Genomic DNA, 14,867 nt, shown 5'->3' with positions numbered 1-14,867 from the left:
GATTTGGGATTTCACATCCCACCCCCCGTTCAACTATGGTGTGACAATGTAGGTGCAATTTATCTCACTTCAAATCCTGTATTCCATGCTCGTACAAAACACATTGAGCTGGATTATCACTTTGTTCGTGAACAAGTCACAAATGGTTTTCTCAATGTCAGATTCATTCCTACTGATGATCAAGTAGCAGACGTCTTAACCAAGCCGCTACCTAGTCTTCGCTTCACACAGTTACGCTCTAGACTGTTGGTTTCTCCGCAGCATCGGCTTGAAGGGGGGTGTTAGAGATAATATTAGCATTATCTTTAAGGGAATTATTATCCGCACACTAAATAGAATTGTAGTCTGTACACAAGTCTATTCAGTGTGCAGAGATAAGATTCTAGTCTATCTAGAATTAGGTCTTAGAGTTGTATCTAAACTATACAACTAATTAGGGTTTAGAAAACCTAATTACTATAGATTCATATGTCTGTAATATAAATACTTAAGATCAATACGAACCTTAATTAAGGGAATTATTATTTCGATCAACCTATCTCTCTCTCTCTCTAAGATTCGGATTCTCTCTCTCTCTCAACACCGAATCATCCAACACTAATAACATTGATTATTCTTACTGTATACATATTTCATTCTTTGCTATTCTATTTCTTTAGAATAGTTATTTCATTCCATTCCATTTAATTCTGCGAACCAAACGGCATCTTAATGATATGAACAACCATTAATAGATTGTTGGAATTAATTTACAATCAAACTAAAATAACGTTGGAGATGCTCTAAACGAGCTAAATAATCATAGTGTTTAAAGACTAAATAAATATTTTTTTCGCCAATAAGATAAAAGTAACCAAACAAATAAGATAAAATCCAAAATAAATCACAAGTGCTAGAGGATATATAATGGGGATAAACCTGCAACACTTTCCACTCAAACAGAGGAAAAAATAGTGAAAAATGAAAGAAGAAGATAAAGAAGAAGAAGCCCAAGCAGAAGTTGAAAAATGGAAATACATATTTGGATTCACAAACATGGCTGTTGTAAAATGCGCAATTGAATTAGGAATCGCCGACGCAATTGAAAATCACAAATCCCCAATTCCACTCTCCGATCTATCATCAACCCTTAATTGCAATCCATCCTACCTCCATCGCATAATGAGATTTTTAGTTCATCAGAAAATCTTCAGAGAAAAACCCTCCATCAATGGTTCCACAGGGTATGAACAAACACCTCTCTCTCGGACGCTACTCGGCCCCGGAGAAAACACCTTAAAACCTATGTTTTTGCTAGAAAGCAGTCCGGTGATGTTAGCCCCGTGGCATTTTCTCAGATCTCGTGTCTTGCTGAGTGGATCGGCGAGTTTTAAGGGGGCTCACGGCGATGATTTGTGGAAATATGGGGAAGAGAATCCTGATCATAGCCAGTTGTTTAATGAAGCAATGGCGAGTAATGCGAGATTTACTGTGAGAAGTTTGATTGGAAAATGCCCGGAGGTTTTTGACGGAGTGAAAAGTTTGGTGGATGTTGGTGGTGGAAATGGTACTAGTTTGAGTTTATTGGTTGAAGCATTTCCATGGATTGATGGAATTAACTTTGATCTTCCTCATGTTGTATCGGTTGCTCCAGAATTTGATGGAGTTATTCATGTTGGTGGTGACATGTTTCAGAGTATTCCTAATGCTGATGCTGCTTCTCTTATGGTTAGTCTTTTTTTTTTTCCTTTTTTCTTTTTTAATAGCATTCAAATTAGTTTTCGGGGTTGCGTACCCTAACGTAGGAAATGAATGTTTTCAAATAAGATCAATTTTAATGCATGTGTTTGAAAACTCAAACTTTGATATAAAACTCGATTAACAAAACGTTGTTCATTTTATATGTGATGCGAGTATAAAAAAATTTAAAAACCTTATTTCGAACTCTAAACTTCGAAGTTACATTTATGTCGGTTAACTAAATTAGATATTCATAATTAATTTGCAAAAAACAACATAATATTATAAAAGAAATGTTAAAGGTGTTGACTATTGTTAATTATCTCTTTAATTATTCTGAAATACTAACGGATAACTATCAGGTTTGTTTACATATATGTATTGTCAATTCTAGTTAAATTCTAATTCATATAATCCACTATAAGGTTAATATATAACCAATGTTTATATTTGTCTTTATTATGTATTTTCAATTCTAGTTAAATTCTAATTCATATAATCCACTATATATACAAGATTATATAATCAACTCTGATCGAAGAAAATTCATTAAAATTTATATAGGATGGACAATATCTATCATAGATAAATATAAATATTAGTTATTAAATAACTCTAAACAAGTCTAATAGTTATTGGAATAGTTAAAGAGATAATTAATAACAATAATTATCTATCTGATATATTGAAATAAGGGTCAAGGTGCAAAAATACCCCTAACGTTTTGGGTCAGGAGTAATTTTACTCCTAACGTCTAAAATGGTGCAATTTTACCCCTAGCGTTGGAAGCTAAGAGCAATTTTACTCCTAAAGTTGATAAATTGGATCAATTTGAGAAATAATTCATCAAACTGTCTTCTCGGTCATGAATCTTGTCATCTACACTTCACACATACGTCATTTTATAAGTAACAAATCACAAACATATGTTGGGATGTGAAAAAAATAAAAAATAAAATAAAAAAAATTTACCGTCTTTTGTACGAATTAGACAAAAAAAATCAAAAAATTCACCGAATTTATAAATATTAATCTTCAATTTTATTATTAAATTACAAAAAAAAACATGAAATCCTCTTTTTTTTAAATACGAATGGATATGTAATTGGTGCAAAATAAAGAACAAAAATATATATGTTTTATAATAGTGTCTGAAATTGACCCAAATTACCATGTTAAGGGTAAAATTACTCTTGGCTACAAACGTTAGGGGCAAAATTGCACTATTTTAGATGTTAGGGGTAAAATTGCTTCTGACCCAAAACGTTAAGGGTATTTTTGCACCTTAACCCTTGAAATAAAAAGTAAAGGCTGAATCCACTAAAATTGGAATATGGAGGGATCTTACAATGTTTTTTTTTTTTTTGTCATAAAACTATATAAAACTCCATAAAAAAAACTAGAGCAAGTGGATATATAATGACGTTTATTTTTTTTCCAATCCAGCCAATTCAAAACGTGTTAATGTTGTTGGAAATTAGAAAAGAGACTTAATAATATAGTATTATACCATAATCAATTAAACATGTCAATCATTAAAGTTTGCTAAGAATACTTTATTATATTTAATTAATATAGAAAACTACAACTTTTAATTTGAAATCGTATCAAAAAATAACCTAAAGTTGTATATCTTCTCACTTATAAATTATTGTAATAATGACAAAATAACAAATTAAGTACATGTTTGGTGTTAATAGCTATGGTTGTTAGCTGTTTATTATTACAGTAAGTTGTTTATTATTACTATTAGTTGTTTAATTTATAGTGTTTGATAAATTTATCATGAACTGTTGATGTTAGCATGTAAAATATGTAATATGAGTATGTTTTAAATTAATCAACAAGTAAATAATAAAATAAGACGTATGATACAAAATAATAAAAATAATTTAAATAAAATTTTTATTAAACAGAGCAAGTTTTTATTCTTTCGAAAATGATATTATAGAGATAGAAATAATGTTAAAACAGAAACATGCTTTATGTAAATAAAAATAATAAATGTTGTTATTTTTTAACTCTAACTGCAGTTTAAAATAAAACACTAAACTCGTTGTTTAGAAAAACTGAAATAGACATTTTTTTTTTCACAAAAATAAAATAGTTCATTAAACAACGTTGTATAATTAAATAATTAATTAATTCATCAATATATTGGAAGCAGGTGAACTACATAGGGTACCTACTTAATTTAATATAGGAATTAATTAAGAAAGCACAAATCAAATCTATTAGGACAACCCAACTACTCTGACTTGGATAGATATATGATAATAAACTTTTGTCGGCAAACAACAGCTTGAAATCCATAATCTTTCATTTTTTTTTAGTTATTAAGCACTTAATCTTTTACTTGCCCATATTAAAGTTCTGATCATTTACGTTTGGTCTTATTAAGACCGTGCTTACCAAATTTGTTATCGTGAAACTCTAATTCAATAAAAATATGTGATTCATGGCATATGTATTTTTACAATTAAATTTTTACAATTTCCCTATAGCAATACTATACAAAAAAAAAAATTGTTTTTAAACTGTGAAAATATAAATTTCGATCATAAGTGAAATGAATTACACTCCTTTAACTTAGTTTTATATTCAAAATTGATCATGGACCTAATGTAAAAAAAATAAAAGATTATAGATTTAATATATCAAAATAAAAATCAAGAGCTTAAGAAACCAGAAAAGATCAAGGGTTGAGGATGTTCTTTTACCAATTTTTTCCATATTGGAAACAATTTCTAGTAACTTCAAAATCACTTAATTTGCATTAAGTGTATTTGATAACTATAATTATTGAACAACTTCGTAAATATAACAATTACGAGTTGATGCAACTTCAAGTCTAGTTGATTAAAAATGGTTTTTTTTTCATTAATATAAAATGTGTAATTTCAAACCATATTGAGTTACGAGACTGGTGGATATTTGAGCAATGACATAACATGAAATTATACATAAAAAGTCTCTTTTTCGTGAATTAAATTTGAAACTATACCAACTGATAAATGTTAGACTTAAGATTGCACTATTTTGTGTGTAGCTGCTAATTGCTATCTCCTAATAACCGTACGGCTAAATTGTATGTTATCTATTGTAATAATAAAAAATTCATCTAGCCTCCAACTTAAAAATAAATAAAATAGAATGTATATGTGAAGGTCCAAGTTTATCATCGCATCTCGATCTCTAAAAGTTCAGTAACCACCTTATATATTAGAGATATAATGAAGTTGGAAAAATAGGCAATGAGATAATCCCCCATTTAATAACCCCTATAAGAAGGTGGTTGCCAATGGTCGAGTAGCATTCTCGTGCTTTTCGCCACGGGCCTAGGCAAAAGTTTTGTTTTATGGTTATGTTATTCGAGTTCAAAATTGATCCAAGTTTTATGCATTGAAGATTAAATTTTAGGCTTAATACATATGTTCTTTTGTAATTGATCCAATATTTCAACTATCCCGTGAACGTCCGTGATATATTTATACTTTTGAAAAAATACTAAGAACAAATTTAGACATTTAACACTTATATTAATGAAAATATCATATGAATGCAGTGGGTTTTGCACGATTGGAACGATGAAGATTGCATAAAAATTCTGAAGAAATGTAAAGAAGCAATTCCAAAAGAAAATGGAAAAGTAATCATTATTGATGCAGTAATCAGCGAAGAAAAAAAAGATGATGAAATGGAAATAGCAAGGTTATTGATGGACATGGTGATGATGGCTCATACAAACACAGGCAAAGAGAGAACCTCGAAAGAATGGGAATTTGTTATTAAAAAAGCTGGCTTTTCCTCTCATTCTATTACTTTTATTGCTGCCCTTCATTCTGTTATTCAATGTTTCCCTTAAAAAAAATATTTGGTCTAGCTTGCCATCATTGTCTAGTAATGTATAAATTTAGTATTATGTTATTAAGAAAGAGCGGATTTAAGTTTTCACATATAAAACAATCCAATCTTAAGTCTAATGTTTATAAAATAATGTAATTTCAAACCTCATTAAGAAACTTAAGTTTTCATTATTATTATTAACAGAAGATTTGCAATTTCAAACCTCATTAAGTGACTAGAACGCTCGTGTTTAGAAGATGACCAGAGTATGAAATTGATTATGAAAAAAATGAAATTGATTATGAAAAAACTCATTTCATTAATAATATTTGAAATTTTACTGTGTGATAAATGTTATATTTAATATTATATTATTTTGTATGTGAAAATTAAATTAGTTCTCTTTTAATAATCATAAAGTTAAATTTATAGTTTTTATCCTTTTATTTATAACTTTTATGAACTCTGTTAAACAAATTTGTGGTACTATATCTATTGTAAATGGACTTTTTATATATTGTTCGGATAAATTACATTTATAATTGCCAACTTAATTCTATTTTAAACTTTAATACTTAATTTTTATTTTGGCACATAAAAATGCATGAAGTGAGAGGGTAGCTTAAGCAGGGACAGAAACAGAGTACTTGAGAGGCCCAGGTCCCTTCGACCACCAGAACTACCCTGATTAGAGATGATTGTTGAAACATAATTTTCACATTAATTTTGATTTGATAAAAATATAAATTGGAATTAATATCCGTAAATAAAATTGTCAACACATTAAATTTAAAACATTGATTTATGTTATACTAATGTGTTTGTTGAGTGTTTGGATAAATTAAATCATAAGTGTAAAGAAATTGAAATAAAGTCCAAGCCCAAGTGTTAAAGTCAAAGTCCAAGGATATAAAGAAAAAGGCCAAATGGATCCAAGGCTTATGGATTGACTCAGCCCAGTAAGAAAAAGGATCCAGAAGAAAGCCTTGCCTTCACCATGAAACTGCTGATTTCGGGAGGCCAAAGGAACAAGCAGACAGAGAAAAATTGACTTAGTAACTTGCAGACAAAGCCTAACTATTTGCGGAAAGATTCAGAAGCAACAGGCAAGTTGTCGCTGACCTGAAGACTTTGCCAAAAATGGAGAGAGAATCTGATGCTTCTGTGTAAAGCATTGAAGCGCTGCTGACCAAGAAACAGAACGACAAAGAAGGCATCTTTGTGATTGGCCATGGCACTGGCTGCTGAGGACGAAAGGGACAACATAATCATTTCCCTCTAACGGTTATTTCGAAATTCGAAATGACCGATGCTTTGAAGTGTCACTATAAAAGGCTTGTCATTTGCTTCATTGGAACTTGATCTTCATATGCAAAAGCTCTAAGCAATTTATTCTTGAAGTTCCAGCAAAAGCAAAGAAAAACAATATTACACAAACTCTCATCTTCTGTGTAAACGATAGATTAGATCAATCAAAAAGTTCTTAGTTTAGAACAAAACTTTATCAATTATCATAGTTAGTTAGGAGGCTCTAAGTTGCTCGATACTCAGCAACCAAAGTTTGATAGTTTTGAGTGTAGGTATATAGAGGACGGTACTCTGTAACTGTTCATTAACTATTGTAAGGGTTTGTGCTATACTAGAAAGAGCTCAGTAGTGAATTAAAGCTCGGAAGAAGAATTTTGGGGACTGAATGTAGGCAGGAGGCCGAACCAGGATAAAACTGCTGAATAGTATCTTCTAACCCTTATCTCTTATTATTGCTTGCTTTTTTATCTTTGATGTGTGATTATCCAACTTAGCCTGCTGAGTTATTAAATAAAGTATCGTGTTCAGAAATAGACCCCTAAGTGCTATCTTCTGAATCAATATCAGAAACAACTTTAGTTGCTGATCAACTAAAGCTGCCTTTTACCACGCATAGTGTTTTATGCTATTGAACTTTGTGAGAAAATCTTTTTTTACCGAGTCAATCCCCTCCCCCCTTAGGAACTTGTGGCCAATTTTTTTTTTTTGGATCTTTTATCTAAAACTTATGAATAGAAATTATTCTATGGAATTAAGCCTGAATGGGGATATAAACAGTGAATTGAAATCAATTTGAATTTTTTTTCCTTTCCATCTTTGCCCTCATTTGGTTAAGCTAATTACCTTCCTATTTCTCTCCAAACGACGTCACTTTAAGTCTGTGCCTTTACGATAGCTTTTCTATTTCAGGATCATCTCTACTTTTGCTTCACTCATTATCTTTTGTTTGGGGTAAATTACACCCATGGCCACTGAACTTTACTTATTTTAACATTATGGTCACTTAACTTCAATTTTTAACAGTATGATTACTTAACTTTAATCTTTTTAACACTGATGACCATTGAACTTTAACTAATTCCTCAAAATAACCGGTAACGTCCTCAAAATGAAAATATTCAAGAATTAAAGTTGTTGAGAACGACATTTACCATGAAATCATATTTTTTATTTTTCAAAATCATATTTTTTAGAGCTTTTTCTCTCCAGAAATTCACCATCTCGCCTAACCAAAAAACACGTAAATGACCTCAAAACAAAATTTTTTAAGAATTAAAGTTCCTTATAATATCATTAACTCTTCGAATTTTTTATTTTGAAACCGTCAACGGTCGTTTAGGGTTATGATCTTTTTTTTTGTGTGTTCTATTGCATTTTGTTAGATATTACACGTTTCTTAATTAAAAGTGTGAAATTTCTGGATCGAAGAGGTGATTTTTTAATTTATCTTGATGTTTTATACATTTGAAATTGCAGAATCGATTCTAAAGAAAATTAAAATTATGTTCAACTTTTTAATAATTCTAAGGATTCGTAGTAGATGAAAAGCTTCATTTTCTAAGACAAAATTTTCAACAAAATATTAGATTTTTAAATCATATAAATTTTTATATTCTATATATCCTCTACTTCAGTAATGAAATTGCTCTGTATCTATTTTTCTTAATATTGTTTCTTTAATGACTTTTGTTATATTTTCTTATCAGGTACATGGATCTAATTTTAGGTAGAGGTGGCAGTTTCTGACACGAAAACACGATTACAGAGTCAACCCAACTGACACGACACGATTGACACCAAAATCATTTTTCTAGCATTTATAACATATAAAACCATATGGAACATAAATATGAGATAACACGATTTTGACACGAAACACGATAATTGCCAGGTCTAATTTTAGGTAGTGGAAATGCAAAATCAATCCACACAAATAGATAGAAACGACCCAATATGTTTTTTTGGTAGGAAAAAGACCCAATATGTTTAGTTTTTGGACTTGAATACATGTAGCATGATTTTTTTAAAACTTCCTCACAATCTTTATTTTGGAAACTTTGTTTTAATGATAATTTAACTATATCTTTCATTAAATATCAATTGGGTCTATTTTATGTACAAATTAAATATCAATTTCATGCAATTGGTCTCTCTAACATTCTAAACGATTTTCCCATATAAAAAACGTTTCTTAGATAACTAAGAATGAAACTAACAATTTTTTGCACCAAAAATACAAACTCACTACTTTGCAAGATAACCTTTATTTTTCATGTGTTTCTTAAGTTTATATTAATATAGTTTTTGATTATCCGAAGCAAAGCGAGGGTTTCGTTCTAGTAATATTTATACTTCAATAAATATAGATAATTTAATTAATAATATATTTGAAAAATGTCATAGATTTATGTAGTTATTAATTTCAAAATTCCTATCTATCTTTTAGGATGTTACGTGATTTGTTTTAAAAAATGATTGTTTTTAAATTTGATAAAATTCAAATTATTTTTTGACATAATTATAGATATTTTTTAAGAATTGAATATCAATGTAAATTTTCCAATTTTTTTACCCTTCCCTAAATCCAAATTTCTAATCACTCCTTATATTAGATTTTTCTTTTACTTTTTCTCCCTCTTTCTTTATAACTTGTTTTTAAATTAATTAAATCATTGTTTGTCTATTTGTCTACATTTTAATTTTTTTTGGTAGATAAGGAAGGGCTAAGCACCAAAGAGAACAAAACAAACCAACAAAAGAAAAAACATTACAATAAAACAGAGTCAATCAGCACTTCTCAAATCAGTCAGCACGAAGAATGTCCAGTAGGCTACATTTTAAATTAATTGATCATTTGATTGTTTGTCACATCAGTACTTAAAAATTAGTTTTTAATGACACAGATTATTATAATACGTATATATAAAAAAAAATTTGAACAAGTTCTATTTAGTAAAAATAAATAAATTACACACACGTGTGTAAAATCGACCCCCAAGAAACCAACGCCACTAAACTTAGGAAATAAACATCGTTTATACAGTAGTAAATTCATCATGACCCGGAACTATAGAACTACTGACTTCATTGTTGGACATAAAAAATTTTGAAACTTCACAAGACTGTAAAGTTAAGTCCAAATCAACCATTAAAAAAATTAACGGAATGATGACTCAATTTTTTTTATTAATCAATATCACCATAAATATAATTTATGATCAAATACCTATACCAATAAATGAAGCAGGGAAGCATACATAATGAAGCAGAGAAGCATACATAATGTTAGTAGCACTATAATTTAGGGATCATGAATGTAATTTACCCTAAAGGTTATCATGGATATGAAGTGGAATGCTCAGGAGGCAAATAATAACAGGGGAGATTGATCAATAGGAAAGGTACCATATTCTCATAGCTGAAACAGGACAACTCACAATTCAACCAACGGAGCGGTGGTTTTCGCCTGGTCAATGACTGATCAAGTGAATTTGGTTAGTCATCATTAGATCTAGGAGGAGTAAATCCAAACCTTAAGATAATTTTAATCTCCACCATAGGATTTTAATAAGCTTACATTTAACGGCGAGTGACCAAATTCACTTGGTCAATCACTGACTAGGTGAAAATTACTGGTATTCGGAGTATCAAAAGGAACAATCGTGAAGTAAGTATTAGGAGTATCAACATATGGAACACATCAGTGCAAAGAATAGGCAAAGCTACGAGAAGGCTTCGACATGGAGTAACGAATGGAACACATCAACATACGCTGATGGAAGAGGCTGAATTGGTATAAGGAACACTATAGGGGATGAGACTACCCCTAACGTTGGATCTCCGCCACCCCTGGTTCAGTAGTCGGAATTGGCTTAAGCGATCCACCCTCGTCCACTAGGGACAGGAGAGTCGGGCATACGTCCTTCGTGAGGCGAGGCGGATGTCTCTATAGAGAGGAACTCTATGGACACTATGGGGCCGCCGAGAACCCATAGTGCATGCCCATTCTAGGATGAGGTTTAATCACAGAGAGACCCTCTAGGACGGAACACTGACATATGCATTGACGGGACACTTAAGGGGATAGACCCTTCGGTAGGAGTTGGCTGGCCGAGACTTGGGAAAACTCGAGGCGCCACACGGGGTTTTGGCCTGATTCATACCTGGCCCATGACACTCAGCATATAACAACAACACTAAAATCATAAACTACAACAACATTCAGCTGCAAGACTAACAAAATAAAAGAGTATAACAGCCAACAATATGAACTATCGATGAAGGATGGATGTAAGAGGCTAAGAGTCAATACATTTAACATATAATATAAGGCACTTTAAAAAAGTTTTACTTTTGCAAATATGCAAAAATTGCATTCTCATAGAAGCCTTAAACCTAATAGATTTGGCAGTTACTTACAAACACTATTACAAGAAATTACTTGATGACCTCAAAATGTATTATACACCATCGCATATACAACATTAGAATTTAGAACACACATTCCCATTGTCAAAGACTAGGCAGAGATTATCCGATTTCATGTCCAGCTAAAGAACCCCAAAATAAACAGGGGATAGATAAAACGAGAGGGGCAATTTAGGAAATAAACAATCGTAAAGCAAAATCATCCATGGAATCTGAACTATAGGACTACTAACATTATCACACCTAAACTTTTCGACGTAAAAATCCTTAAACTTCACAATACTGTAACCTTAAAGTCCAAATCAACAGTAGGAAAAAATAAGAAATTGATGACCTGAAAAAGTTTCAATTAGATCATTGACTTTTTTAATCAATATCAGCATAGATTATGGTGAAATACCTATTTTACCCCTCATGATTTGGATTTTAATGTTACAACAATATCATCATAAACTATGGCCAGTGATTTCTATACTGATAAATAAAGTTTAAGAGCCATAATATTAGTAGCATAGCACTATAATTTAAGGGTCGTGAATGTAAGTTACCGTAAAAGCTATCAAAGATAGGGAGTGGAATGCTCGCAAGCACTAAATCACAGTAAGAAAGGTACCACATTCTCATAGTTTGCCAAAATGCCTAATGAAGGATGAAACATGACATGTCACAATTCAACAAATCACAAAAATTAGTGTCACAATCGATGACAATCATAAACGATCCAAGCTTGAGCGGACCAAAGCTTGGCTCGAAAGCTCACGAGCAGCTCGATTAGTACATTTATGAACAAATTTTAGTTTTGTAGAAAACTATATAGTTTTGTGTTAGTTCACAAATATCTAAACTTAATATTATTTCATTTGCTATTAGATGAGTTCATTTGCAAATATAATAAATGAGTAATAGACGAACTATTTGTAAGCATTTTGTTTATTTATTCACGAACTTTGCTTGTGATCTTTGTTTATGTACACAATTAAAAGGCTATTTGTGAGCAAACTTTATAAATATAATTAACGATTTACTCACAACCAATTCATGGTTAGATAATTTTCTTAATGAACCAAATTCAAATAGGATTTTGGGCTCGAAACAAGCTCGAAGCTCGGCTCGAGCTCGTTTATTTTCTAATGAGCTGAGCCGAGCTGCAGCAAGCCAAAGCTCGGCTCGAGCTCGTTAATTTTATAGCGAGAAGAGCTTGAGCAGGCCAAAACTCTGCTCGGCTCGATTACAGCCCTATATATAATATAAATGACTCAAAAATGATAGTCATTGTCAAAAAAAATTCTCTTAAATTGTGTTGTCGTCTTGGAAATTGACATCCCTATCCCTACCCAAATTAGGGAAACAACCTAAAAAATGGTAGCTCAGCACAAACCAACAACACTGTAATCATAAACTTCAACAACATTCAGCTACAAGACTAACAAAATGAAAGAGCATAACAACTAAAAATATTAACTAACAATGAAGGATGGATGTAAGAGGCTAAGAGTCAATGCATTTAACATATAATATAAGCATTTTAACAAAGTTATGCTTGTGCAAATATACAAAATTTGCATTCTCATAGAAGCCTTAAACCTAATGGATATGGCAGTTACTTACAAACACTATTATCTGACATGTTTAAAGACTACTTACATGCCTCTCCAGCAAAAAGTCCCTTCACAGCATTCAGCCACAACAAAGCTTCAGTTCCTCATAACTATGCATTGAACCCTCCAAGATTATGAATTCTCCGCAATTGAAATCTGCCGGCAAGTAAATCATATTGTCTCTGCTGCCGATCTTGGTCACCAATTATCACTCGAGGATTTCCGAAAGGATAAAATCCATGTCTAGGGAAGAGTTGAGGAACTCCAAACGGATTAGGTCCCAGTAGATAATCCGTCGTCCTACTTAATCCTATTCTCTTCCTCTTCTTAGTGTTCTCCCAACAAGAAGCAAACCTTGCTTTCCAATTACTGTTATGTGATAATACTGCTCCAGTCCCAGTGCCAAATTCGGACATATATTTTTCCTTCCATAACTCATTGTTAGAAGACAAATACTTCATCTCTTTACAAACACATGCCACTCTAGCGATATCTTGACCCGGCAGTAACTCCAAAATTTGGAACTTTAAGTCAGCTGGAAGACGAATCAAGCAAGGTGGGAGATCCAAACCAGTTTTTTCACACAAATCAATCAACAGAGGCAAAGCTAGCCCATCCTTGACAAATTTCCACAACTCAAAAATAACTTTTTCAGCATAGGCTACAGTTGAATCGATTTCATTCAGCCTATCACGGCCATCGCCAGTTACCCAAAATGTTCCAATAGCTGGAACATATCTACTTTTATCTATGTTCAACTTATGCAGACCTAACGGACTCTTGGCCAAGGAACCGTAGACATTAACATAATGTCCTAAAGTCTGAAATTTCAGCACAATTGACTCTGTACCATTATCATCAGATAAAAGTTGAGGAAGAGTATAGCTAACCGACGTAGTAAATGTCATTGAAGCTTTCTCTTTCAGGATATCAAAGAGATCAACTCTCAATCCAGACATGGAATCGAAACCAACAAAGCCAGATTCTAAGAGAACAGCATGAATAGCAAGAAACACGAGCTTAGTGTCACTGAAATCGTTACCCATATCTTCGCCTAATACCCTCTTCAAAAAATATGGCTCGGACAATCTCTTACCCTCAGCACCAGTTTCAAGATCAATACATTCCTCACCTATCTGATCCTCAATTTCTAATTTCTCATCTTCAATTTCAGATCCTCCCTCAATTTCTAATTTTTCATCTTCAATTTCAGATCCTCCTTCAACAGGAAAATTCTCAATTAAGGTTTCTTTGCCCTTGGCTCTCAGTAATTCATTTTGTTGATTTGGACAAATCAATTCCACAACATCAGATTCTTCAGAAACTTCACAGGGTTTCACATCCATAATCGGATTGCAAATATCGGAATCTAGTAAATTCGATGGAACATTACCTTGTTGAGCAGAAGAAGAGGAAAAGTCATAATAGATGAGGTCGCCGGAGGTTATGCCGATAGAGAGCAGGGAGTCACCCGGAGACGGCGATGAAAGCTCATCCTTCCTGTTGAGAGAGAAACGGAGAGAAGATGCAAGAGAAGAAGTGGAAGAAAGGGAATGAGATAGGAATTCTTTCAGCTGTTGAATAGAGAATTCGTCAGGTACTTCCAATTTCTGAGTTTCTTTGCTTACCAGAGATCTCAACCTCAGTTTCATGATTTTCTGGTGAATTTAGGGGTTTCGCCTTAGATTTGGGGGAAATGAAAAAGACGAACGTTGCACTTGACTTGACTTCGTGGATAAGTTGTTTAATTTATAACATCTCTATGTATCTCAACGTTAGCTACGTGTCGTAATCGTGTGAAAGAGGGAACACCACACTCGCCATCTGATTCGTACACGTATTCAGTTAGTTTCTATAGTTTTTGGGATTGAAAAAAAGAAAAAAGAAAAATCATAATTAGTTAACTTTGTTTGCAAGTTGTTTGTATAGAAATTAGACCTGCCATGGGCCGGTGAGCCGTCCGTCCGT

General features: G+C 32.2%; 2 protein-coding genes across 2 annotated transcripts; one reads left to right on the top strand and one right to left on the bottom strand.

Moving 5' to 3' along the window:
• The first annotated feature begins 849 nt into the window (after positions 1-849).
• Positions 850-5,741, top strand: LOC136226578 (acetylserotonin O-methyltransferase-like). Its single transcript, XM_066015144.1, has 2 exons — positions 850-1,707; positions 5,285-5,741. The coding sequence occupies exons 1-2, from the start codon at positions 961-963 to the stop codon at positions 5,582-5,584; spliced, it is 1,047 nt and encodes a 348-aa protein (XP_065871216.1). The 5' UTR covers positions 850-960; the 3' UTR covers positions 5,585-5,741.
• A 7,041-nt stretch (positions 5,742-12,782) lies between these two features.
• On the bottom strand, positions 12,783-14,616 carry LOC136226470 (putative F-box protein At1g23770). Its single transcript, XM_066014966.1, has one exon. It carries the CDS (start codon positions 14,549-14,551, stop codon positions 13,010-13,012), a length of 1,542 nt encoding a protein of 513 aa, XP_065871038.1. The 5' UTR covers positions 14,552-14,616; the 3' UTR covers positions 12,783-13,009.
• Between the last annotated feature and the right edge of the window lie 251 nt (positions 14,617-14,867).

This window comes from Euphorbia lathyris, chromosome 4 (assembly GCF_963576675.1).
Source record: "Euphorbia lathyris chromosome 4, ddEupLath1.1, whole genome shotgun sequence".
Taxonomy (NCBI): Eukaryota; Viridiplantae; Streptophyta; class Magnoliopsida; order Malpighiales; family Euphorbiaceae; genus Euphorbia; species Euphorbia lathyris.
This window is presented reverse-complemented; position numbering and strand designations above follow the sequence as displayed.

What these genes read in the sequence shown, in the direction of transcription:
- LOC136226578 (XM_066015144.1), top strand. Translation starts at nt 961, where the DNA reads ATGAAAGAAGAAGATAAAGAAGAAGAAGCCCAAGCAGAAGTTGAAAAA. An exon ending in CTGATGCTGCTTCTCTTATG is followed by an intron (nt 1,708 to 5,284) that starts GTTAGTCTTTTT and finishes ATATGAATGCAG; the next exon opens with TGGGTTTTGCACGATTGGAA.
- LOC136226470 (XM_066014966.1), bottom strand. Translation starts at nt 14,551, where the DNA reads ATGAAACTGAGGTTGAGATCTCTGGTAAGCAAAGAAACTCAGAAATTG.